Source organism: Blennius ocellaris, assembly GCF_963422515.1.
Source record: "Blennius ocellaris genome assembly, chromosome: 14".
Taxonomy (NCBI): domain Eukaryota; kingdom Metazoa; phylum Chordata; class Actinopteri; order Blenniiformes; family Blenniidae; genus Blennius; species Blennius ocellaris.
Window position 1 is genome coordinate 11,011,969 of NC_137663.1, and position 27,888 is coordinate 11,039,856.

At 41.2% G+C, this 27,888-nt stretch overlaps 1 protein-coding gene across 2 annotated transcripts; it reads right to left on the reverse strand.

Annotated features, from left to right (window-relative positions):
* Nucleotides 1–16: 16 nt before the first annotated feature.
* dpysl3 (dihydropyrimidinase like 3) lies at nucleotides 17–27,888 on the reverse strand. 2 transcript variants are annotated; one of them, XM_080508758.1, is made up of 14 exons: nucleotides 27,697–27,888; nucleotides 17,691–17,779; nucleotides 15,883–16,067; nucleotides 14,379–14,543; nucleotides 13,846–13,907; nucleotides 12,829–12,909; nucleotides 11,885–11,953; nucleotides 10,898–11,018; nucleotides 10,065–10,221; nucleotides 9,198–9,339; nucleotides 8,048–8,218; nucleotides 4,900–5,079; nucleotides 2,818–2,971; nucleotides 17–168 (listed from the first exon to the last, which is right to left on the reverse strand). In XM_080508758.1, the coding sequence occupies exons 1-14, from the start codon at nucleotides 27,733–27,735 to the stop codon at nucleotides 74–76; spliced, it is 1,710 nt and encodes a 569-aa protein (XP_080364884.1). In that variant the 5' UTR covers nucleotides 27,736–27,888; the 3' UTR covers nucleotides 17–73. The 2 variants fall into 2 exon arrangements, with proteins under 2 accessions (XP_080364884.1, XP_080364883.1); XM_080508757.1 differs by having other exon boundaries at nucleotides 2,797–2,971.

The following is a 27,888-nucleotide window of genomic DNA, read 5'->3' on the forward strand; positions in this document are numbered from 1 at the left end:
CCCCCCACAACCCCTCAAATCCTGCACTCTGGCTGTTGGTTTTTTTGGACGTGTCCCCTCCTCCGCTTGCTGTTTAACTGAGAGATGTGATGTTGGAGCGACCGCCGGGGGGGACTACGATACGCCGGCCTGCAGGCCTGATGGGAATGTCATCTGGGATTGGGGGACCTGGACAAAGACAAAAGGTGAAAAATAAGTGTTAAATGCGAATAAACAAGAGAGTACAGGAGGAGGAGAATGGGGTAAACAGAAATCCAGGGAAAAGAGAGCACCATTTACTCCTTAATGACTTATAAATGGCACAAAAACCCTCAAAGCTGTGCAAAATGAGACAAACTGCAGTTTAGATAAACTAAATTCAAAGTCCTATGTTTATCACTATGGTAAAAGTGTAGTTTGCATGTTCTCCCTGTTCATATATGGAGTTTCTCTTCCAAAATAGAGAAAAGATATGCATTTAAAGCTAATCTGAGATTCTAAATTGACCGGAGCTGTGATAGACAGGTATATTCAGACTTATGCAACTCTGTTTTATTTTCTTCTCGTGCCTAGTAACCATGAATTGAATGAAGCTGTATAAAAGATTCAAGTTTGTCGAGTTTAAAAAAGTGGATATCTTGAACAAAGATCCAGTGAGACGGAGGACATGCACTTGAAAAGGTGCACTAAAAAATAACAAGCACTTTCATTTTTCAACACTTTTTAAATTGACTCTGTTCTTCCAGGCTAACACAGCCAAAAAATAACTGTTGTCATAAATCTACAGTATTATTTTCCAGGCCATAGAAGTTTCCTAGGAGACGCTTCTGTCCAACACAGACTGAAATGACAGGGATGTTATATTTAACAGGCTTTGTGCTGTATGAATACTGCTGAAACATGAACAAAAGATTTGTATAGTTTGTCAAAAAAAAAAAAAAAAAAGGTCTTTCCAGCAGATGAGCCAGGTCATCTGCTGCAACAAATTATCAGCGAGTATATAAATGGAAAGAGGGATGACGTCAGCCTGTTATATGCTGTATCTAACCAAACAACTCCCCACTTTTCATTCCAGAAAAGTAAACCAACTCTACAGGTGGTGAAAATATATAAAAACGAAATATAGGATATATACCTCATCCGAAGAGAACGCATATGTATGCAGACAGACACACACAAGACGACACAGTGAGACGTAATTAATAGGAAAGGTGGGAAAACCAGGAGCAGCATTACTCCTCTTTAAATTCACCGGCTCAAATTTGGACATTCCTTCCAGTGGAGGTCATTTTCTTTTTACAGCAGTAAGGTATCACACACCAGCCACGCTCGTAAAGATATCTCAAGAGTCAGAGCTACAATTATGTTGTCCTTTCTTTCCAAACGTATTATCTCTCTCTAAATGAACTACATGCATTTGGTGAATACAGCTGTGCTCTCACATGGACACGTTGAAACTGTCAAGAGAGGACAGAACTGTTTAATGATAGAAACCCTGGATATCTGGTTCCCGATTACACCATCTGTAAAAGGCTAAAACTGTTTAGTAGTTCATTGGAACACAATTTCTCACATTGGAGATCTGAATTTAAGCTAATTTACTGCTGACACAATATGGACACAATCAGACCGTCCACCAGCTGCTCTGTGCAATGGAGCAGACGTCAAAAGCAAATACCCATTGTGATCTCTCACGTTTGATGAGCTGTCTTAAAACACACCACGGCTGCAAATGTTTCATATTCAAGGGCATGGAGACAAAATTCATATCTAGCATAGCTTCCCAATTTGCTATAGAGCCAATGGCTTATAGCACCGATGGGGCAGTAAGGTGGACAAAGAGTGACTTCAACAGACTGCCTCATTTATTCCCCAGATCAGTTTTTGTTTGTAGAATAGAAGCTCGTATAGTCTGTATTAGGATGGTATTGTCAAGTTTGATTAAAAAAACAAAAAAAACAAAAACAAAACACTTCAAAAAGTACCAAATGACAACTTTGTAGTTCGGGTTCTCTCTGCTACTGGACTCCATACGACCAAAATGTGTTTTTAATGTTCTTTACTTCAACTGTTTGTGGCCAAAACTATGGCAATGATGCTCAAAATAATCCATCTAAATTAAACTGCATTACAACTCAACCTCCAGAATAAACATGCTTGTGTTTTTCAGGTTTTACCCCTTTTTCAGAGAACACTTCAAAACTAAACATCATTCTCAGAAACAACATGTACAAAAATATTTAAATGTTCCATAACAGGATTACTGTAGACAATTCTGTATCACAATTGTGTAACATAACAAAAGTATGGTTTTAATTTAGGGTCATGTTAACATCATACGAAATCACAGCACAGCAAAAGCAGAAATCCGGGATTGTTCAACTAAGTGTGTACTTAATATTTGATATAATCCTGTCTGCATTCAAAGTCAAAGGCAGCCAACTGAATGACACCCATAAACAGACAAATTGTCACATAGATAGCGTGTAAATACTTTTTCCCATAGAAGCAAAATTTACAGCAGTGATCATTATATGCATGCAATGTACATTATCAATGATGATTGGATTAGATTAGATTATGCTCTGGATTGCATGGGGACTTGAACCACAAATGGAATGCAAGAAACATGCAAAAATCCCACAACTAACTTCACAACATGGAGTTTTGGCCAAACGGACATAAGAAGTTCCTCTAATGCACATGCATGGTCCACTGATGTTAGTGCATTCGGGAGAAACCAACGCAGACCAGAGGCGGCGGAAAGGGGGCGAGGAGAGAAGAGATTTGTTGGTTCTAATAAGAGGCCGGGCTCACCGCATGGTGCAGGGTTGTTACCTGCTAGACTAAATGCAGACTGGTGCAGGTTTCTGAGAGGCTGCTTGGTGGGAGAGGTCCGCGCCGAAGCCGAGGGGGTGCCGCCGCGGGACATGGAGAACTCGGACACGGGGCCGTCGTACATTCCCCTGGGCACGGCCCTGAGGACGGCCAGCTGCAGGACGAGGGAGAGACGGATTCAGAGGTGGTGAAGGGAAATATAGAAATGCACAAAAAGGCAATAAAAGAAGAGAAAGATCAGAGCTATTGAAAGCATGAAATTAGATGCAACCGAGTTCACATATGTTCAGTATTACTTTGCTGTTTGTGTCTGAATTATGTATGCATTTCTCAAAGAGTCTCGTTTCTGCCGGGAACCAGTTCCAGATTTACACAAACAAACTCACACAAACATACCCCGACACACAAACAAAGATATATACACACACACAGACACGCACACACACGCATGTACAATCACGTACACACACATACATAATCAAACCCCGCTCCAGATTACGGCAAAAGAAAAACAACATACTGTATTTGTAAGCTTTCAAATCCGACTAAAATGTTAACGCTGCCTGCGAACAAGACATTGCGTTTGTGGCGTGACTCAGTGGAACTTGGAAGCTCGGTAAAACGTTAAGAAGAGACATCTGTGAATAAAAAAAAAAAAAAATAAGTATGTGAAAAAAAAAAAAAAAAAAAAAGTATAACAGTGAGTGCGCCCAAGAAAAACAGCACACTGTTACTACAGCTCCACTTTCTCATCAGCAGCCAGCTGCAAATTAATAAATTGTTAGGCTGTGAGATTTCTGGGGCCACAAGAAAAATGGAAACGAGCGAATTGCTGGGTTTCTAACAAGGTGGCTATAAATCAAATACCTAATTGAGATCATTTTATTTGTTGGATTGATTCCTTAAACTTTGCAGAAACAAGGAACGTTCCACTTTTATGTTTCCGTTCTGTTGTATAACAGAAACATTACCGTGGGTACATCATTATATACTGAACTTAATTTAGCATTAGCTTAGATTTTAGAATATTCAATCTGAATTTTACAATAAATTTTTCAGGATATTTCAATCTATCAATATGCCACACATGTAATAAAATATTAACACATGTGACAATTACCGACGGTCGAATGCAGGTTTGTTTTGCGACGGAGTTAAAGTTTTAACCCACTGGTCAGCTGACAGAACACTCGACTCGACACTTATATTTTAGAACTCCTTTATCATTTATCAATTTCATGGAATCAACTCATGACTTCACAACAGGAGATAAAGTTACAAATCTGAGCAATAACACTAATGTAAAAGCATTAAATAAAGTCGTGAGCCTTTGTCTTGGATTGTCTCACCTTGAGGGTTTTTCCTGCTTGGCAACGTCGTGTATTATTTTTGATCGACACGTCAAACCGTACGAGTGCTTGTAATACTTTTACTGCATGTGGTCGGTCTCCTTGGAAGCTATCCAAACCCAAAACTCACTGTCTCGTGTCTAAAATCATGTTGACGAAGCACCGACCACCCTCAATGTATTGGATCTCACGTTGCGTTCGGCTTTTAAAACCAGCACCCGGTGGCTGAACCTTGAGGAGTGATGTCAGATTTACGGTATCGTCCCAACATCACATTTTATTGGCGAAACCTTTTGTTCCGTACTTTCACTCCTTCATCTCCCCTGGCTTTTTAACTGCAAACTTTCACTGTGAGCTCATTGTGAGTGTTCTTTGTAGATGTTCTTTGTTTTTAAAATGCCTCATACTAATTTTTTTTCCCCAATTAATTTTATATCATTTAGGTACATTGACTTTTTCACATTTTCTTGTTTTACCTTGATAACATTTACATCGCATATCGCCCCAAACTGTCTTGTCTTACCACATTTGTAGCCTGTTTAACTATTTGGGGTACATAGTAGTGTGAGGAAGTATCTGTAATCCTGCGAGCGATGAGCAAAGCAACAACACACGTCCAGACTGGAAGCCACACACATTGGTGCTATGAGGTGGATTTTGCTGGTTTCCACCTATTCCTCCCCAACACAGTGATGAAGAAGCAGACTGGACAGAACATACAGCCAGTGCTTACCTGCTTCCTGGCTTTGATCCGCTTATAGGCGAAGTCGGGGTAGGAAGAACAGGGGATGAAACGGCCCACTCCAGAGATGACATGGAGGTTTCCTTCTTCCAGAACAATCTTGCCCTGGCATATCACCACCAGCGGGGCACCACGCAGCTCCATGCCCTCAAAGACATTGTATTCAGCAGCCTGGCAAACACACAGATAATATAATAAATAGAATAGAATAGAATAGAATAGAAAAGCATTTTGTATTTTCTCAAGTAAGTTTTTGTAATAATGGCAAATCCACAGCTATTTGCACCACTGACATTAACACACTAAAACACACTAACACATTGTACTAAAATACTTAAACTTCAGTCATTACTCTAAAGAAACAAACTGACTGAGAATTTCTGAAGATCCAACAAATAGAACTTCTTCCCTGATGCTCACTCTCTCTTACCAATTGTTCCTCATTCATCACCTTGTTTCTTACACTTGTCAGTGTAGTAACAGCTGCTGATGCCCAGTTGCCCCGTGACTCCTTTCTTTTGTTCGCCGTTCCACTTTTTTTGCTCTTTATCTCATTCCTTTATCCCCTCTGCATATATCTTTCCAGCTGTTCATCTATCATCGCTCACTTAATCATTGGTTGATCTGTGTAATCTAAACTATGTGTGTGTGTGTGTGTAGTACCCATCCACCTTGTGGATGGGTACTACAGTTGTGCCAATTTTTTTATTTTTTTATTTTTTTCCCAGCCTCTTTGTGATCTGGGACGGTCTCCTCCCCTCATTCCATTGTTACTTATTTCCTCTGCACGCGGCCCCATTTTCTGCTGCCGTCCAAATCCAGGCCAGAACAGGACATAACTAAGACCTTCTGCATGCAAAACATGATGTCATGACTGAGCCGAGGGTTTCTCACTCTGTGTGTGTGTGTGTGTGTGTGTGTGTGTGTGTGTGTGTGTGTGTGTGTGTGTGTGTGTGTGTGTGTGTGTGTGTGTGTGTGTGTGTGTGTGTGTGTGTGTGTGTCCCTGTTGCTGCTGCCTCTGCTCGTCTGTGTATCCAAACAGCCTCCTGTGCAGCATCTAGGCATTTTCATGTTGACAGCAACAAGACCAGATGTGGGCTCGCTGATAACAAAGAGATGATTCCCTCTTTGGAAAACATTCCCCCACAAAGTGTCTGAGGAAACAGAATTCCTCCTATTTCGTTCGAGTATCAAACCATCCATTAAGGTGGATTTATTGAAACGTTGAACTGCGGCGCTCTTGTCCTCTGTTATTTTATCTGGAAGGACAACCAGCAGGAAATGAAAGGGTGACTTTATTATGTAAGATGCCGTGGATCCTCAGCGGATGTAGTCTACATTTAGAGAAGGCATATCATTAGTCTTTCTTCCCTCTGTTTCACTTTGCTCATCCACCCAGTGACAGCATGTTATTCTTTCCCTTCAACAGAACTTCTGCCATTAGGTCTTTAACCAAGATGAGTTGAAATCGACAGGTTTGACTTCACATACTGTTTCATCTACCTTCCGACTTCACGCATGTATTTGTGTGAGCTGGATTTGTCCCAGGCAGCTGAAGCTTTCATTTCCTGTGTGGACACTTCCTTTCACTGCTGAGACGCCTGTGTGTGATCCTTTAATGTCTGTGCAGTGGCAGGAGGCTCGTTACTCTCAGATTTGCTGTATATACAATGTGTCTGTAAAATATGTGTGAAAGGATTAAATGTGGGACTGTTGTACAGTGCACAGTGCAAATCATCTTTTCCTTTTTTTTTTTGGGGTGGGGGGATAAAAAAAAATAGTACATATAGTGTAATGCACAGTGTAATATCCCTGGTTGAAATCCATCTGCAGCTTTCTTTGTGGAGTTTGTATCATTGAGTGGGATTTTTCCTCCCAAAACATGACTTTCAGGTAATTGGAGACTAAATTACCAGCAACTTTGAATGTGCGCGTGGGTGATTGTCTGCAATGTAGAGTTAAGTGTGAAAGAAAATTAATGAATGGAAATCATATCTGGTTCTTTCCACCACATCATAATAAAGCACTCGGTGTGGGATTAGGTGAAAAAAAGCCACAAATCATATTTCAAATCAAGAGGATGGAACAAAAATGAGCAGTCCATATTATTTATTGATTCCATTCTCTACTTTTGACATGGGGTTGTTTTTTTTACAACCACAAATACATGTGAATGTCTAAAATCTTTGAGGTTTCAATGAAGTATTCAGATATCTCAATTAAATGTAACAAAATCTTGACCTGTGAATGACATTCTTCAAACCTTCTTTTTCCAATCTTGAGTATAAGTGTAAGCAATACAGGGAAAGAAGTGCTTCTTGATTATACCTCTCATAAATTTCTCGTCGATTAACAGTTGTTTGACTGATTTACATCCGAGTTGCATGGTTTTTCATTGATGAGGGTTTGGGGAATTAAGCGAGGCTCAACTTTACATTGAGAGCTGGTCACGGGCCAAGAGTAGTGCGAGTTGTACTAAGACTGAACATCCACTGAGGATTCATTTCCGGTCAGAGGAACTGAGTTTTTCTGGAAGCTGTTCAAAAATGTGCTCGCTCTCTCTCTCTCTCTCTCTCTCTGTCTCTCTCTCTCTCTCTCTCTCTCTCTCTCTCTCTCTCTGTCTCTCATATCAGCATTCAGCTGTTGGCCAGTGGTGTGACTTCACACTTTATGTCAGTTGTTGGACAACTTCACCATGCCAATATAAGTGTGAATCAGAGTGTGCGCAATTTGTCTTTCTGTGTCCGTCCTGTGAAAGAATGGCGACCCCTCCCGGGTGAACCGTCCCTTTCACGAGAGTCAGCTCGGATCGACTCCAGTGGCCCACAACCTTCATTCTGATCTGAATTTCAGGTCTCGGTGAAGGAAGTTTATTTCAGTGAGCACATTGCTCCCATTTAAACAGTGTTTAGTTGATCATGAAGAATTGAATAACTTAAAGATACAGTTTGTAAAATAACAATTTTCAACTCAGCTATTTCTCAAGTCGACCAACCAATGGGAAGTTCTCATTTCCAACATTAGGGTACCGTAGAAACTCCACAATAGTAAAGGAAGAGTGAAACTGCCGTTGAAAGTTGAATATGACTGACAAAACTTAGAATAATTAGAAAATCCAGCTGTTGAGCATTGCACATACCGAGTTGTGTGTCTTGGCTGTGATGGTGCGAACAGAGTCTGTGTCCCAGATGACCAAGTCGGCATCTGATCCCACGGCGATCCGGCCCTTACGGGGGTACAGGTTCAGGATCTTGGCAGCATTAGTGCTGGTGACGGCCACAAACATGTTCTCGTCCATCTTGCCTGTGGTCTAAGAGCAGAGCAACAGGAAATAGGTTATTGATTTCTGAGCGCTCAACATAAACCTCTTTACATCACTGCTGTACTACATGAGCATGATTCTTTACTTTTGATCTCTGAGAGTTGGGTTTAGTCCAGTTCTGCATCCTGACTTCACATATGTAGTGTATGAAGAGAGGAGGGGACACAATACAAAGATCTTGCAAGAAAGGCATGCAATTCTCTTGAAATAGATTTTTTTAAGTGCCTTAAGTGGCTTTAATGGTTTGTTTTTTTCTCAAATCTGACTGATGAATTTTCCAATTATTAAAGCTCTGACATCATAACAATAATCAAGACTAAAGAAAAGTCTGTTACACGAAGAAATGTGAGTACAACAGAAAAAAGCATCTGACTATGTGTAAATAAGGACTGTAAGAAGGAGGAAATAGCTAGCCTGGTAAACACATTTACAAACCATCAATCCAAATATGGTTGTAATGTTGTACTCTGTATGATAAAGTCTGAGATTTAATTTTTTTAAATTGAGCCAAGCTCAGGAAGACTACATGCAAGCCAACTAATGATGCATGTGCTGATAAGCAAAAAAAGAAGAAGAAGAAAAAAAAGAAAAATGAGGGCAGTGTGAAGTATGAAAGAAAAACCAGATGTTAAGATAGAAAAGTCTGGGATAAAATAACACAAAGAAAATGATAAGCCTGCCAAATACAACAAAAGAGAGCGAGAATTTAAGAAAGAACAAGAAGAGCGAGAGAACAAGCTGGGAAAAGCATAGATATGGGACGAAAAGAAGAAAGCCAGATAAAATAATACGGTAACTGCAATGATGAGGGAAATGTAGATTCAACTGAGGAAAACGATACAGAACATCAAAAGTGGATGAAAATTAAAGTCAAGAATAAATCTCCATGTGCCTCTTTGAGTATTCCTTCATCTTTTCTGAGTTCTCATTCTCCAACCCCGGAGGAAACAATGTAAGTCGCCCTCACCACAGCTTTATCCCAGATGAGGGCCATCCTCTCCTCCACTCCGTTGACGCCCTCGGGGATCTGAGTGAAGTCGTCCTTGCCGATGGCCTTCTGGGCCACGCTGAAGGTGCAGTGAGCACTGCCGGTCACACTCAGGTCTCCACTGGAGGACGGAGGACAACGAAACAAGAGAGGTGAAGTTGCGGCAGCACCGCAAACTCTGTGTGCGTGTGTGTTCTGTTCGTGTGTGTGCGTGTGTGTGCGTGTGTGTGTGTGTGTGTGTGTGTGTGTGTGTGTGTGTGTGTGTGTGTGTGTGTGTGTGTGTGTGTGTGTGTGTGTGTGTGTGTGTGTGTGTGTGTGTGTGTGTGTGTGTGTGTGTGTGTGTGTGTGTGTGTGTACACAAGAGCAGTTTCCAAACAAGGGAGAAAACATTTGTTTACTTGGGAGAAAATGGAAGCAAAACAAAATGGAACAAGCCTCGGGAGTCGCTGAAACATGCAACGTGCCAAACTTTGTTCTTCGAGCTCCAACCATTACTAATGCTTCCTGTTTCCACATGACGCAGTAACTCGTTTACCAGATGAAGTCCATTTGTTGTGTAACAACTGATTTATTATATAGCCAGAGACTAAACTTAACCTTAACTCGAAAAAAAAACAACCGCTTCCACTCAACACGGCAGCAGGTGATTTTTCCTACTGAAGGGCTCGACACACACACACACCTGCTCACAAGCATGCAGTGCGACACAGGAAGGAGTCAACACTGAACAGATGAATCATGTCCGCTGCATTTGTACAAGCTTACGACTGCACAACCATAATTATTGATCAAATTTCGCTCGGTAACACAGAAGACACTATTCGTCTTCTGCGCGTCGTCACATACCTGGACAGCAGTGTGTTCAGATAGTCTGGAGTGGTGGGATCAGGGCTGAGAGGAGGGGATGTAACAAAAGAAGCTGCTTTGGCCCAGTTCTTGCTCCAGTAGTGTGTCCCGTCAGTCCCCAGGCTGGCTGTGATTGGCTCCCCAAACACAACATTTCCTGAGGAAGAAAGGGTCGGGGGTAAAAAAAAAAAAAAGAATGTGGCAAACTATCACATGTCGGGCATGTTGGATTTATTCTAGCACCGGGACCTGCATCAATTAAGCCTGATTAATTCTCCAGCATTTTTAATCCCTCTGAAAGCATTTGTCATTTATCAGAGTGTCTGCAGAACATGAACTGTGCTGCCAATGACTACATTTTACTTTAGCTCGGCTGTAATTCAACCTGTTCTTCCATGCAGGCTGATCTACCATCTGAATTATGTTACCAACTGTTTGAGAGGAAATTCATTTTGATGTGAAAGTTCAGAAAAAAGTGCCATTTCATTTGAAGTATCTAGTTTATGATTAAAACTAGAGAGCCTCTCGAGTCACACCCGCTTTTCCCAGTGAGAAATAGTTTGTTCGGCATCTTAACTACAAAACATAATGAGATTACAATGAGAACAATAGTATTTCGACTTGACAACAACAGCAACATTTATAACAGTGTTTCGCACCAGTAAAGTCACCGATTACACAACAAACCCTTGTTTCAAACTACATTACCTGCAACCTCAGAGCCAACATGACATGCTTTGCTACTCTTGTCATGTCTGACACTCTTATGGTTGCTGGCTGATAATGAAGCATTTCATTTCACCTCTGACTCAGTCAAACCGCAGCCCTTTTACCTTTTTTCCGGGCCTGTGAGATGATGTCAGCAGCACTCTTGCTCATGACGCGGGTCACATAGAGGGGACAGTTGGTCTGGCTGGCGATGGTGACAGCACGAAACACAGCCTCAGCTTCCAGCTATGGAGGAATGGGGACATTATGGTCGACTCGCAAATGCTTTTTCCATTAGGGTTGTAAAATACACTTAAAATATCTCAACCACTGCAAATTATGTGTTTTTCAAGCTCTATTATTTGATATAAGTCTTTTTTAACCAAAACGACAAGTGGAAACTTGTAATTTGAAAATGAAGCTGGGTTTAAGATTTATTTGGTTACACGGGATTAGGGCAGATCAAAAATGTAATTTAATGAGATTAGCAAACAAATGCTAAAATAAACCAAAGTGAAGTCAGATGAGTGCCACATGGCCCTTCCAGATCGGAAGAAAGAACAGCTTTGAACGTGTGTGGCCAGACGAGAGTACCCAGTCATGTGATTGGGTTCAGACACTGACCAGTAGATAATTAGAATTAAAAAGAACCCCGATTAAGAATTAACACAACTTTCATACTCGAGTTAGGTCAAATTAAACCATTTTTAGGTTTTAATTCCTTAGACTCCATTTAACTCTATGACATTTCTTCCATCCAACCGCAGAATGGAAAGTCCTCGTCAAGCGAACAGCAGACGAGTTGCTGAGTTGAAAGTGTGGCTGTTTGTTAAAGAAACATTAGCGGCAACAATTGAGGAACCAGAGCATTTTCACCCCGCGCCTCACAATGTGTCTGAAACCACATGTGTGTGCAACAAGAACAATGTGTGTGTGTGCATGAAGACCAGGCCAAAAATGTCATGGACAGTGTGAGTGTGTCTACATGCAGTTAAAGTGTGTTTCCACTACCAATCTCTGAAAAGAAAAAAAAACAAAAACTGCACATTCAGAGTTTTTCAAAGATGCACACAAAATAATATTTGATTGTATCGAGCATGTGAGAGTTCTACCTCCTCTGGCCTGCTCAGCACATGTCCCTCTGGTCCAGTGATGCCCATCTGCAGCATCCGGGCCTGCTCCTGTTAAATAAACACACAAAAAGTCGGCTGTCAGCTGCTTGACTCAGCGTTTCAAACTCGGACGATCATTTCATGATATGAAGTGGAATTTTATCCAGGGATTTTTACTGTATTCAGACTACTTCTTTTTGTCTTTCTGTGTGTGGCATACATTATGATCACTTGGCTAACTTTCTCAAGTTCCCTCTTTTGTAACAAAAAGGCACTAAGTCCTGACACGAGAGAGAGTTCATCGCATTGTAGTCGGATTTAGATCTGGTTTCATCCCTTATTCATGGTGGTTGTCACTTAATAGCAACATGGTGCACAACAGATGTGTGATCACACGCACAGGTCCAACCGAGACGTCGTTATCTAAATAGGTCTGAAGCAAAAGCTATAAGATGATCTGGGAGTCTAAATATTTCTGGTCTCACAACTGATGAAAATCAGGCTCCTTCAAAGTCTGGATTTCAGACTGGATCGCAGGGCTGAGGTTTGCTATGAATCAGCTTCCAACATGCACATGTAGATACGCAGTGACAGGATCCAGGCACGCTCCGGAGCTCTGACTAACACTAAACCCTCTCAATCTACCAAAGTAGTTCAACTGATTCCCTTTCATTTATCCCCAGTATAGCACAGTTCAATATAAAGTACACCCACACATTACTGGCGTACAGGAAGCCCACTCTCCCTCTCATGCAGGACAGCATGTTTAGTCTGTAAGCAGTGGAGATGGACTATGATAAGACTAAAAAGGTGAACTCAAGTGAACTCGAGCAAAATAAATCACAGTAAACAAAAGCAGATGACAGAGTTGGACGTGGGACAGGTTATTAAACAGAGCATTGCAAAGAAGATCATTTTTACTGGTTTTTTTTTTTTTTTTTTACCTCGGCAATGATTTCTCCATTTTCAGCATGGACCTGAGCAATGCCTCCTCTCTCTGCCAGAAAGGTGAAGATCTCATAAAGCTACATGAGAAAAAGAGAATGAAAACATTTTTTTTTTTTTTTTAAGTTAAGGCTGCACAGCTTTGTATGCAGAAGAACAAGACACTCCTTATAAAACTGCGGGGTCACCCATGAGCCACAGTTTAAAAGAGACCCACAATTTACATGATGTCGACCAAGACACACAGCAATTACTGTGTGTGGTCTCCTGAAATGGTGGAAGTTGTGTGGGATGAGCTGCAGTTGTTATGTTGCTGTGCCACGGTTCCTTAGCGAGCTGCATTACATCAGTTCTTCAAGCTGCAGCATTTCAGTTGCCTCATGTGGTCCTCTGACCAACATAATTAGCCACGGCTGCATGAGAAATGTTACACAAGTTCTCCCTCACACCGTCTGCACTTGAAGGACTCACCGGCTCAGAATACCGTACATACATTACCTTCAAGGCTGACGTGTTTTTCCTTTAACAAACTGTTTTGAACATCGTGTCATGCGTTAATGTTTCTTAATTTTTTATTTTCTCGGAAAAGTAGCACTGACAGCCAAGATTAGATGGTAACTGACTACTTGAATGACCTAAAGATATTTAAAACTATAATGTCACAGTGAAATTGTGTTCGTCATGTTTTGGTTGCATGATATGACATTACATTTCGAATCAGAGCCGCAAACATTAAAAATTGGGAGTATTTGTTGGGTGTAAATTCAACCTTAACATTATATATTATCATAGTTGCACCAAAGTTAATTTAATGATTTTAATTTTAACCATTTGGTTTTAGGAGGAACATGCAAACTCCCTCATGTTCTCACGAGGGAGACGATCCATTTAATTGTTTTTGCATTTCATGTTCAGAAAAATTAAAGAGTTAATGAAGTCAAAGCTTGAGTTTGTTGTTTGAAGCCATAACTGAAGAAATGGAACATTTCCTTCAAAGTGTGCTGTAGTTATTGTACCTCACTGTTGCTCATCTGGTAGTAGTCCTTGAAAGCCATGTAGACCTGGAATGAATTCACACCTGTAAAAAAAAAAAGTTCATCAAGAGTGAGTTGAAAAATCTGAATGGACGAGAGACATTTTCCAAAAGTAGCTATTCATTCACGGCAGGTTTGTTTTCAATTAAATAAAGCAGCGACACCTACGGTAATGTGAAAATACACTGAGGAAATGAATGTTGTGCAGAAAAACTATCGTGTGCTACACTCCGTCTACATCCATCCATCCAAACTCCACACAGAAAGTCCTGGCTCAGGTTCAAACGTGTCACCACTGAGAGCCATCCTATACTAAATTTCCAAAATGTGTCTTTTAGTGATGCATGCGTGTGTGTGCTACTCTCAGACATTTACATTGAAATTTTAAATAAAAGTATATTAACCTTTTATTGAGTTATTACCCTCCTGTTATCTTTTTAAGAAGCAACTTACAAAAAAGAAAAAAAACCAAACAAACAAGTACTTGCTTGATATGCACTGATATCACAGCCTACCTTTCTCCTTGATGAGATTATCCACCTCCTGCATCACGCTGTCGTTCCAGTGGGTGATATCCACATGCAGAGAGTAGTCACAGCAGGCTTTCTCATCAGCCCACTGCCTCCACTGGTCAAAGGCTTCCATCAGGCTGGTGCCGGGCTCTGGGATCACATGGTCCACTGAAGAACACGGAAAAATAGTGCGGGTGAGGATGTAGCAGCATGAAGACAGACAGGGAGGGTGAAGGAAGTGTGTGAAGGTTTCAGGGTGACAGGTGAAATCAAATAGATAATTAAGGGAGACGAGAGCATCAAATAGACAAAGACAGGATGGGACAGTTAGTTTTACATAATCTGCTGTATCTTCAGATCTGCAGGGTTCTGTTAGTAAGAATCAGCCTCGTCGCACCTCAAGTGACACGAGTTGTGAAGAAGCAAAATGGTGCTACTTTTGATACGTGCAGCGTGCGTGCAGGTGTGATTAAAAGCACAAAGATTTGTGTGCATACTTAAAACAAAACACACAGTTGGCTCTGTGCAGTCTATTAAAATTAATATACAGGGTTTTTTTTTCACTAGAATGCATTCATGCCCAGTGTAAATCTTCCATGTACATAACAGTAGTACTTTGCACAAAATATCCTAGTGGGTCTTACTCAGCTGTAATAATACAAGGCCTCCTGCTGGCTCGCCACCTGGCTGCCTTCTTTATCTCATTAAAGACAACCCAATCTGCTTATGCTAATAGGATATGGCAAGAAAAAAACGGTCCAAAATAAAATCATGAGAACATTGAACAAAACCCTGTGTTGTTGTTTCAGTGTAGTCAGATATATAAACTACTTGGTTTTTTTTAGTTTGCGGTCTCAAACACAACTTGGTCTAGTAGTAGTCTTATGCGGCAGTTCACGTTTCCACTTTCTCACACGTCGCGCCTTGGAATATAATCCCTCTGTGAATGGAGCGCATGAATAGAGCTTACTACAGTAGCACGGCTGTTTGCGGCTGAGTCTGTCTGAACGCTGGCAAACAAGCAGCAGCCAGCTCTAAAGACACGAACAGTATTAATGGAGCCGCCATCGACCAGCTGTTGCCTATGATAGCATGCAGACTCAAAACCTCCATGAAGCACACAAACACACTCATAAAGCTAATCTATGCAAAGACGAGGATGCAGAGACACACACCCTCGTGCCCTAATTTCATGGGGGGTGTTTGTCTATAACCCCCCCCTCCACACACACACACACACACACACACACACACACACACACACACACACACACACACACACACACACACACACACACACACACACACACACACACACACACACACACACTCATTCTGCCGCCTAATCTTTTGTATGGTTGTCTTTTGAAAACTAATCCCTTGCATTCTCATTTGCCTTGTCGGGTCTCAGCCCTTCTTCCCCTTAATGACAACAACTTTTAGTTCTGGTATTACCTTGGAAGAAAAAGCTGAGCTTTAGGAGGATGACCTTCCCTACAGTGCTTACCGATCATGGTCGTGCCGCCAGCGAGAGCAGACTTTGATCCCTGAGCGAAGTCATCCACGGTGGTGGTTCCACGGTAAGGCATCTGGAAGTGGGTGTGGATGTCAATGCCACCGGGGATCACCATTTTTCCGTTGGCCTCAATGGTCTTCACGCCACCAGGCACGATCAGGTTGTCACCGATCTGCCTGTCGAGGTTACATATTGTTGAAATGACGAAGCAACTCACGGTGGTACAAAGCAACATTTATGCATTTCCTGAACCCAACAGTTAATTACATTGGAGATGCTTCTACATTTAAAGTATATATGAGGACTTTTGATAAAACAAACCCCAAAACAAACATTTTTTTCTGCATCTGCTTTCTTCAAGTAAAGTAATAATGTTCTGAAAATAAGTACTACATTTTAATGGAGTAATGAAATGAAATGTCTTGAAACAATCAAAGTAAAAGTTGTGAATTTGCTGCCCACTGTATGTTTGCCATTCTTACAATTTGGCATCAGTCGGAAGAAAAACAAAGATCAAACATAAATTAAGTGAATCAAGGAATGGCAACTGTTTTAGCTGTAAAAATAAATAAATAAATAAATACATAAATGTAGCCAAGCGTGAAGCAGCAAATTGTCACCATGTCAACACATCAACCTTTCAACCCCACTGAAGAGAGAAAGTCCTGTTGTTCAGACTTTATAGAGGAGAAACCCCAGACAGAAAGACAAGCAGTAGCCAATGTCCCCTGTGAGTCTGCCAACAGTGCAGAGGCATCTGGGTGTTTATTATGCAACACCAGGCTTTCTGTGGGCGCCTCTCTCAGAGCTGCCTCACTAAAGGGGCAAAAGGGACAAAGAGCCTATAATTGGAAAATAGAGTTGGAGCAGAATAAGGGGGAGGGGGTGGTGGGAGTACATGAGGGTGAGGGAGACTGATTCAGGGTGATACAGAGAGGAATTCACACCAAAACTCCGCAGCCTAGTCCAGTTGGGTGGAGAGAGAAATGAGTGCACATCAAACGAATGACGAACCATTACCTCACCCAGCAGCTTAAATGACCAAACCAAACAACTACCATTTTTCTTCTTCAATCTATTACAGACTACATGATTCACTTATTGTGATCTTCAATACGAGCGCTTTCTGTTCGTGCTGAGGGGCATGCTTAATAAAAAGTTACATCAAACACTAATAAGCTGATAATAACTGATTTCAACTTTTTTATTTTTAAATATACAGGTAATGCATTGATGCAGAAACTTACTTCTCAACAACATTTTAACAAAAGGTTCTGGCATAGACAATTAAGAAACCATCACTGCATCATACTGACATTTTAACTTCTATGCTATTTCTTCTATGTCCTTTTCTGCGTGGAGGTATGCTACAAGAATTTCCCTCTGGGATTAGTAAAGTATGTCTATTCTAATTCTATTCTATTCTATTCTATTCTATTCTATTCTATTCTATTGTAAGCTGTAAGTAGTTCATGCACTTGTCTTCTTCCAAGAGATGTTTTGCGCATCTGTACAACAAAGACTGAAAGCTAAATCAATTTCTCTCCAGGTGATCTATGAGAAGCAGTGATTTTACGCAACATTTAACGCACATACCAGGAATAATTAATTTCCTCTACACAGCTATCCCTACCCCGAAGAGAGAAAAAAAGCTTTATAATAAAGAGTGATCAAAATCTATTAAAACCTGAAGGAGAAGGACCAGTTAAGATAAACCCAGACAAAAAGTGGATAATAGATCTGACTGAGTCGGGATGAAAGCAGATGAGAAAAATAAAACACGGTAGTAAAGGACTTACTTAATGACGCCATCCTCCATGTAGATATCAGCATGGAAAGACTGGTCATCATTCACAATCCTCCCGCCTTTGATCAGAAGCCTGTCGCTCTGTGAAAAGATGGAGGGGAGGAGAATCAGCAAAAAAACATTACAATACCAATCCATTCTCATGAGATAAAATCATTCTGGCAGAAACATCAAGCAAATATAAATATCTGATAGAGGACAGTTCACGATGCAAGGACACAGACAATACTTCTCTCTCTGTTGTTAGATATTTCCATTTTCCACTCAGAGGAGATGAACAGTGTTGCATTCATTCATTCATCCATTCATTCATTCATTAATTTTCTCACTACCATGTCTATCATTGTTGTCGTAGGATTACATTACCCAGAGGTTTATATATGGGCCACCCTGGAGGTCCACCTGCCCTGTAAAACCACTGATAACTGAGGGGACATTTTCCCCCACTGCAGTCAAAGTGATGTCATCTGGAAGATTGACAGTTTGCTGCAGGAATCAGAACAGAAGCTGCTTTTAAGGACTGATCATGGATTAACATCCTAAACATGCTCATCCAGATTTTGTTATGCAACAATGCTAACTGCGGATGTTACTTTCTTAACATAATCCAGCGATCCAACAGACCAAATCTAGTGAACCGTAACGACGGCTGAAAATGTCATTAAGCAGCGTATTTTTGATGTGCATGAGCAAATAATCCATCTATTTTTTATACGGCTCTATCAGAGTCATCGAGTCCTGGAGCCAATATGGGTAAAGGCAGGAGGGGATAAGCAGCCAATCCAAATAAAAACTACAAAACACTGTGATATCTGAAGTGCAATAAAATCTGACATTAGGGCAGTATTATGTTGCAGTGGTTCGGTTGGCAATGTTTTCTCACAGTTAGAGCATTTATGTTTCTGGGTTTAATACTTGATGTGCAAATTTGAACTTTGTCCCTGTGTCTGCCTCTGATGGACTGTAACTTCCACCAAATGCTGGGACAGGCAACACCGTCCTCAACCCTAACCTGGAGAAACCTGTTCAAAATGACTTAAGTCTTTAATAGTGAAAGTCTCAGCAATGCCTTGTTGTACATTAATGGAAATGTGCAGTATAAGTATGATGATAACCTTATTGCCTAGCTGATACCTCGAAAACTGTGCTGTTCTCTGCTGCAGCTCTTGCCATGGATTCCATCTTCACACATTACATCATGTTCATGCGCATGAAGGGGGGAATTTGTTCTCCCAGCAGATTTCATGCTGCAGCTCAGATTTCCAGGCGGCTCACACGTTACACATGGTCAATTTCCTGCATGCATCTGACTGAAGATACCAAAATTGATTTTAGTAACCGAATTAAACTGGATATGTGAATAATCTACATTACTGAAGCAAAAATTTCCACATCTGCTGGTATAATTGCCCAGAAAAAAAAGACCTCCAGGAAATTTAAAGTTTCTTTCGGTTTTAGGGGATCTATAAATTTTAGATGGAATCAAATTATATAGCAGATTATTATTTAGGAGTCTCAAGAAGACACTGTTCAATTGGAGCACTTGTGGGTTCAGTGTCTTGCACGAGGACACTTTGGGGGATTGAACCACCGATTTTGGGGGCTGGAAGACAACTGGCTCAGTCTGATGCTTTATACAACCGAATGAAAAAATAAAAAAGATACTAGATTTCTCTTTAAGATTCCTCTACATACCACAGCTCTTTTGTTTTCCAAACCAGGCTGTATGGTAAACAATTATAAACTCATTTAAGCATCCGCACGTTAGAAAATCATAGGACTCGTTTCTCCTCACTTTGCTTGGAGACACAGACACCCACATTTCCCATCAGCCCGGCGGTTTACACTCCTGGCTCTGGACGCTGAGTTTCATCATCATAATGAACAGCAGCCGTTTCCCTCGCATCAGGAAAACAAAGGGGGAATCGCAGTTGCAGGTTGCAGTTGTGTACATGAAGAGATGGAAGCACATTATCTGCTGAGCTCATAGCCGCACACATTGCAGGCTTGTCTGTGTGAGTTTGTGTATATGTGGCAGAGTTGATGGAGTGGTGGGGAAACAGCCCAGAGCCTTCCCAAGCAACCACACCCTGAAGCAACACATTACAGCACACAGTCATCTGCAGCTGGAGATCATACTGTGGAGCTCTCAAACTGCCGCTCATTGCCTCAGAGACGAAGCTTTCCAAAGAACAGCGCTGCGACTCCAACGGTTGCTTGACGTTTGAACAGGGAGTAAACCTCAAACCACTTTATTAAGCCCTGGTAGTTAAAGCAGCACATCCATCAGTTGGTGAATCGAGCAAAAGGCCAAATCCAGCTTTTAATATTCAAACTAGTAATACCGTTCCGTGGTTTTAATTTAATTTGAATATATTGTAAATAATATGAACAAGAATATAGGAAGAATATGAAGAAATGTGAATAATCTGGTCAGAGGAGGCAAGAAATCCAAAGAATTCTTGAAATTACAAAACATTTGAAAACTGTTTTATCAATGAACTTGACTTATTATTGCTCTTCTGCAGAAGACAAACTACATGGAGTCTCTTTAAAAACCTGCAATGGGCAGGCCAGACTGAGCTAAAGCAAAGACAAGTGTGTCTCCACAGGCTAAAGACAAAAACTGGATCAATATACGTAAAAGAAAATTACAAATCCATAGTCTCACACCAATAAACTAAACACTCCTATGTTGTACAATGCTGATTGGACAAAACAATGCCATTATTCTTTGGCTCTCATCCTGGTATTCAAATAATTAATTGATATATGAAAAGATTGAATGATTGATTACCATAGCAGATATCATATGGGTGACTGATACTTTGATGAAGCACAACTCAGCAATACTGACCCACTCTCAGGTGCTATTATCTGATTTTCAATACTGCAGTGAGGGGCGTGTCCTCATGCATGGATGCATTCCAGTGATTCAGCAGTCTCTCCCACTCTCTGGGTCTGTCTCACACTATTTATGCCATCCTGTTTTGGTTTGTTTTTTTTGTCATTGAACAATCAATGGATTGCAGTTTAGATTACAATTCAGTTTTTGCTCATGGCTACGGAAGATAGCAAAAACACTAGATTAATTTACAGTCAGTGGATGGTATTTTGAGTATTTCAAACCAATAGCACATTCAGAAAGATAAAAATATACGAAAGTTAAAATCATTTGGCATCACCATGCAGATGGACTTTACAGATATTGTGCAAAAACTGTGTGGTGGGCTTCACATGCTACAACACAGTCATTCAAACACTTAACAATAGCTTCCATGCAAGGTACTCGCACATTATTGGGGGCAAGTTCCGGTTCAGTCTCTTCACTAAAGTCAACAGATATTCCAACAGAGAAGACCTTCGTGACATCTCCTCACTAATTCAAGTGTAAACTGAACATTTATGATGTTTCTATTTTAATATAGTCTGTGACAAACGGCATCAAGCCCTCACATTCCTCACAGCTCGCCTCATGCAGCCACAAACAGTCGAACCCTACACATATCATTTGAACATATCCATCCATCCTGTGACACCACGTTTCCAAACGCCAGCGCAGTCTCTTTGTGGCCAGCATGTGCAAGAACACTATTTATTGTGTCAGAATGTATCCATGATTCAGAGGTTCTTTTTTTTCTCTCCCAGGAATGACATCAGAATCGCCGCCACTATTTTATTGAAAAATAAAACCTCAAAATGTTCTTCTTGTTGAAAGTTCCGTCTTAACAGGAAGTGCTTTATCATCTCAGTCCATCCATGTGTCATTGGACCCCCCCCCCCCCCCTCCACCCCGCCCTGTCCCCCAAAAGAAAACGCAACTCTTACTGTCTGTGACATTGTTGGAGTGAAATTATCTGTGCTATTACGTGGTTAAAGCGGGGGGAAACCTAACCACTTGTTACATCATTATCAAGACAGTATCATGCACATAATAAATACAGACCACGGCCATAATGCTCTCTGAATGTTGGTTGCAGCCTCGGTTGAGACATGAATGATCGTATGGCAGCGGCTCATGTGGTATTTGCTAACCTCGCCTTCATTTCCAGAGTAGATTCCATCACTTCATAACGTTTCAAGATGGTGGTTTTTAGGTAATTGTAATATTCAAATTGATGACGGACATGGAGCCAATTAGGTTTTGATGGAAAACAAGAGAAACACTTCCCAGGATAAATAGAAGCCCACTTTGGGACTGGACACATACAAGCTTTGTGTAAACACGTCACCGGTTTTCACAGATATGACTCCAACAAATCTGTGTATTTACCACAATGCACACAGATTTGAGATAATTTTGGGCCAAGTTACACAAACTAGACAACCTGTGTCCATTTCACATCCACTTGGAAGATAAACGTCCAAATTGGCATTCATCACTGTGTCATTTAAACATATTTTTAAAGATTAAAAAAAATTCCATGTAAATTACAACATGATGCCCCTAATTGTATTTAATTTGCAAACCTGATAACCCGCTCATCCAAACAATGATCTTTTGTTCACAGATTCTATGGGGAAGAGAAAACAATGAACCTGACATAATCTCTTCACACCCAGTGATTCTCTTAAATTTCTCAGTGGTGAAGGATTCACAGAAGAACCGACCTGTCACTCCCTTTCACAACAAGATAAACAGTTTTTTTTATTTCTTTAGTCATACATTTGGATGTTGTTCATTTTATTCCCCGTACAACAGAAAACCAGGATCCAGCCTGATACAGCGCTTGAATTTTTACTTCCCTCGCTCATTATCTTGAATCAGCACAGACAAATCCCACTATTCATCTTTTTTTATTTTTATTGAATCTAATCGAGGGGAGAGCAAACACAATTTTGAGTGTAATACATGATTTGACCTTGAGTCGGGAGTATTTGCTCAAAGCATCAGTGATGATGTTGATCCTGATTTGGTCTGACCTTCCAGGGTCACTGGCCATGTCCTCATTTGTCAATCACTTTCACTATTAGAGCGGCCGCTTTCTAAAGGGGAGGAAATATATGGATCATCTACAGTAGCTGCACATCAGGAAAACAGCATACAACTGTACAAAGATACACAGAGCTTATTTTTGCCTTAAACTTAAATATTTCCATCTCAAACTCTGAGTTTTCATTAATTCTCATGACTTTATGCCAAAAGATGTTATCATTTACACTTAGCAAGTTGCAGCTCTGTTACTTAAAAACATCTAAAATACTAAAGCACCATCACAAAGCAGAGTCGAATATATATATATATAAAATATCTACTTTTTCTTCTCACAAGTTAGTTGGGATGAAAACAAAATAAAAAAAATAGAAAATGTATTGTATATACTAACTCTGTCTGTTTGTGTGTTTTGGAGCAAGAATGTAAACACTATTTTGTGGCGCTTGTGCGTGACTGCATCCCATTCTGAATGATTTGGTGGTGGTTAAAGAGCGAAGGATTCAGTTGACTAAGCTGCCAAAATCAGGACAGTTTGTAAAGGATTAGTTTCAAGACAAACATCCCAGAAAAATCAAAACGGTCTGGAGTCAACCTAGAAGGTCAGTCTATGTATTTTAAATTCCACTGCATAAATTAAACAGATTCCATGAACATGAAACTATTTCCTATGGGTGCTCCACTTACTTCACTCTGTGTGTATTTTTAGGCCCGAGGTTGGTCGTGAGATCGTTTTATCTGTTCCAACATCATCTTTTCATAGGTGCTGCCAAGCTTATTTGTCTCGTTTTTAGCAACAAAGTAAAACGAGGCCTCAAGGAGAAAAAAGAAAAAAAGTGTCATTCCACTTATAAGGACAAACAAAGCGCTAAAAATAAAAATGTAAAAAAAGACCCTCGCTGTACAGGAAGCTGTCATTCTCTGTTACAGAAGCCAGCAGTAATCACAAATAGATGACAGGATGTTGCTCTGGTGCTACTACGCCGATATCCACTGACATCTACTTTCCACTTTCACCAGACTGGAGGGGGAGGCGTTCCAAATCTGGGACGCAATTTACTAATAGCCACTCCACGGACGCTTAATAAGAGGGAACGGTTGTGGAAAAGTCTGCAGCTACAAAGCAGGTCAGAGGAGGTGGGAGGAGGCTATGAGAGGAGACCTCCGTGGCCTGTGACACAGACCCTGGAGTGGGTGGAGGAGGAGAGACCGATGGATGAGAGAAGTCTCATTGAATGTGAACATATGCGGCCCCGTTGCCAAGCAATCAAAAATATTTACTTATTCACCCAAAACTGCAAAAGATCCCCCCCCCCCCCCCCCCCCCCCCGCCGCCCCCACATTCTGGAAAACTGAAAACAACGAAACTTATCCATCTAAATGAATTTTGGAAGCCCCTGCCAACACGCCTCATGAGAGAGATCCTGCTCATCTGGAATGTTGATCTTGTGATAGGCTGGAGTCGTGTAACCCTGTAACCATGGGGATTAAATAAAAAACGTAATCTGGCTCCGATTGAGTCAAGACAGGTTGAATTATAGACTTCCTCAGTCGAGAGGTCTGTTTGTGTGTACGGCCGAGTTTGAAGCGTGTGTCTCACACATTCAGGGTCTGTGTTTTCCTGTATGTCCGTTTCCATGGTTAGTCCCTGTACAATGTGTGTGTGTGTGTGTGTGTGTGTGTGTGTGGGGGGGGGGGGGGGGGTGTTAGCCACGGGGTGTTTTGTCTGCATTTGGCTGCATCCGGCGTGGTCTGATGTAGCGGAGCCCCGCGTCGCGGTGCGTCAAGAGGGGGAGCGGGGTTTCATTTCCCGGGCAGAGCTGCAGTCTGCAGGCCCTGTTTTCATGCCCACAGATGCTCATTCCAGCTGGAGGGGATTACTGATGACATGTACCAGCCTGGAACAACACTGAGGCTACTGTGAGTGGGTATGAGCGAAGGGAAGAACCACACCTAGAAATCTGACAGTCACTCTGGCAGAGGGCAGACATAGAAAAACAGCTGGAATAAAACACACAGGCAAGAGGAATAAGTCTGTTTGGAAAGGAGGGGTTGAAACAGGTTCTGTGTCATTATGTATGGTCTTTATGTCCATGTGATAAATCTCTCCACTGGGCTGACATGTCTTTTTTTTGTAAGTATATTAACTAGTAAAGTATAAAAGAAGCTATTTTCTGTAATGGGGTGATTCATGAAGCAGGGAAATGGGAATCAAACTGGTCAACCGCGCCCAGAAATGCAGAGGAGTGATATACCACTTGTCTCATTCAAACCACTCACACAATACAATGCTTGTGCAGACATTTTTAATGACGTCACTTCTATGTATAAAGAAATACTGCAGTTTTTGGTTTTTTTTAACCCATGTAGGCTTGGCTAAAGAAATACCTTGATAGTCTTATGCAGTGCACCATGAAGAAATACCTGTTTTTCATGGAGATGCACAAATACTGTTGTTGCTGTGATGTCAAATATCCTTCTCAAATCTTTGATTTTTCAAAGTTCTGACATATATTATGGACTGCTTTCAGTGATAATCTAGGACCAATGTGAACAACATAAAATACATTGCACTGTGTATTATTAAGAAGATTAAATAAACACCTTCATAAATCTAATGGTTTCAAACTGAAAAATATATAAATTACATAAAAACAACAATTATTACCATATGGAAGGAGTGGACTGGAATAGTCTGCTTGTCCAATGACGGCCCAACAGGCCACAATCAGTTTGGAGGCATCAGTCAGGACATGATGTATTACCTCTGACAATGAACATCATGTTTAGCGTTCTTTCATCAAACCAATGTGACATCAGCTCATTTAACTTTACAATCGAAGAATGCAGATTTTTCTCTTCTTTAAAACAGTGATCGCATGAGGTCACGCTTCCAGCAGGCTGGGTAAAAGACACGTAGAGAAACCGTACCTGAGTGTTGCTGATAAATGAAGCTCATTGTATGACGTTGCGGTTGAGGTTTGGTCGGGCTGAGGCACAAAAACAACTCGGTTGAGGTAAAGATCATGGTTTTGTGTCAAAATTACTACTTTACGGAGGTTAGGGAGACTTTCGTCACTATGGTTACGGCATGAACTGTGCAGTTGACGTTTGAGACAGGCTGTGGCGAGACTCAGTTTTTTTTTAACCTCTCCTACGGGTGGCCCTGATTGTTTGTTGACTCAACCATCCACCCTGACCTCCACTATGATGCAGCTACTGAAATAATGCCACCTTATAAATTACTGTAGTTGTGTCTAAGGCGGCATGATGGCGTTTGCTGAAAGGAGCTATTCTGTCTTTGCATTCCACACTAGTTGACTCAAGTATCTTTTTGAACTCGCAAAAGACTCTTAATGTCACAAAATGACCTCAAAAGGTCATATTTGGAAAAGGAAACAGCCCCGAAGAATACCAGTGACATCTTTTGAGAGAAATTGATTCTGTCTGTGGTTCATGACCTCATCACTTACTCCCCTGTGAGCTAAAGTAGTATGAAATGACTCTGTTGAAGTACCTATCACTAATAAGAGGCCTGAAGAGAACGGGAAAAAAATCCAATCCCAGATGCCTCTGTAAAACATGCAGCGCTAACTTCTCGTCTTTTTGGCCATACTCAAAACAGGAGGACAGAGGTGAAGACCTCGACAGGACAGAGCTGCTTCGTCTTCCCCAAAATCCCCCTGTGGTGAAAAATCAGCTGTGGGGATGAGACAAAGGCTGTGTCTCCCACACCCCTGACTGCAGGCCGGGCCGCAACAATGAAGACAAGACGGCAGGCATCTCAGACTCTCTCTCTCTCTCAAACACACACACACACACACACACACACACACACACACACACACACACACACACACACACACACACACACACACACACACACACACACACACACATTGGAGAGGAGTGCCATGGTGGGTGTGGGAGCGAGAGTGGGGTTTTTCTCCAGTTGTAACACACACCAAAACCCAGCTGGCTTGCTGAGTAACACAGGCCTGCCCTGGATTCAACCCTCAACTCTCACAAATCTGAATCTTTCTCCGCCTTGAGATGCAGGGACACAAACGCCTTATCGCCTCTCATCTCAGATGGGTGTGTATTGTCCCCCCCTCCCTCTCCCACCCTCTCCATTTCTACCTCTCCCTCTCACTTTCTGCTGCACCAGCGTGCAACACCAGCCATGTCTGTGGTGGTCTAATTATCAGCAGTGAGATAAAGAAGATTATTCTGTATAAATTATTAGATTGTGTACAAAGCATGCAGGTTTTGCACCATTTATTTTAGCTGATTTTAGCTGTGATCACAGTCACAGGACATTAATATTTAGAATATAATGTAATTATTTGAAGTATCTGAGTAAATGCAGTGTACATTAAAATATTAAATGAAGGAAGGAGTCTCAAAAAAAAAAAATGAGCCATAAGATTCCTGCTAATGATCCTCCCTTGTGAGATCAATTAGGCCCCAATCCTCTTCATAAAGGTAACACATTCTTGCCAGAATTGGAGAATTGTGACTCGAACATCATGCGCATTTTCACTATGGATATTATCTCTTTTTATCATTTTTGACGAAAATAAGATGCAATTTCATGTGGGGGGAAAAAAAATCATATTGCATTGAGCATATTTCATGTGAATTTTAAAAGGATCCATTCATAAAGCCACATGTTTGCGCTGCAGAGCGCACAAGTCCCTGCAAGGAGATTAACGCGATTTTTTTTTCTTTTTTATTATTATGGGCGAGCCGGCTCGGCACGGCATGGATCCCCTCAACAAAGAAGATGCAGGACACCTTTAAGAAAACGCCTTTTTTTCTCCCTGGCTGTCTGTCACTATGGTAGCCAGTCATGCCATTTTCATTGTGCGCATTTTTTTTCTCCCTTTCCTGCAGTCCCAACCTCGGAAAAGCGCAATTTTTCAGCTCCTGTCGATGATGTCTGTGCGCCACTGATGCAAAAAACCCATTGCAGAGATTTACCTTCATCAAAGTTCCTGCAGCCAGTGAAGCAGAAATAACTCTTCTTTTTTATTTATTTATTTTTTAATTTTTTTTTACTCACTGTGATCTTTGGGATGTTCTTTTTTCCTTGATAAGACATGTTTCGTCCGATTCCACCTTTATAAGCCAAGCTTGAGGGGAAAGAAATAAAAACACCAGTAATCCCTCTTGGACGGATGCTGCAGTGGGCCTCGCCTGGTTGGGAGCTTCAAGGATCGGTCGCTCCTCTCTGTGTCAGTGCGGTGTGCAGTCG

Bases quoted from the DNA above. Each gene is read 5' to 3' on its own strand.
- dpysl3 (XM_080508757.1), bottom strand. From the start codon at position 27,735: ATGTCTTATCAAGGAAAAAAGAACATCCCAAAGATCACA. The intron at 11,019-11,884 runs GTAGAACTCTCA...ATTCCTCCATAG, and splicing joins TGCTGAGCAGGCCAGAGGAG to CTGGAAGCTGAGGCTGTGTT. The intron at 169-2,796 runs GTGAGCCCGGCC...GTCTTTGTCCAG, and splicing joins TAACAACCCTGCACCATGCG to GTCCCCCAATCCCAGATGAC.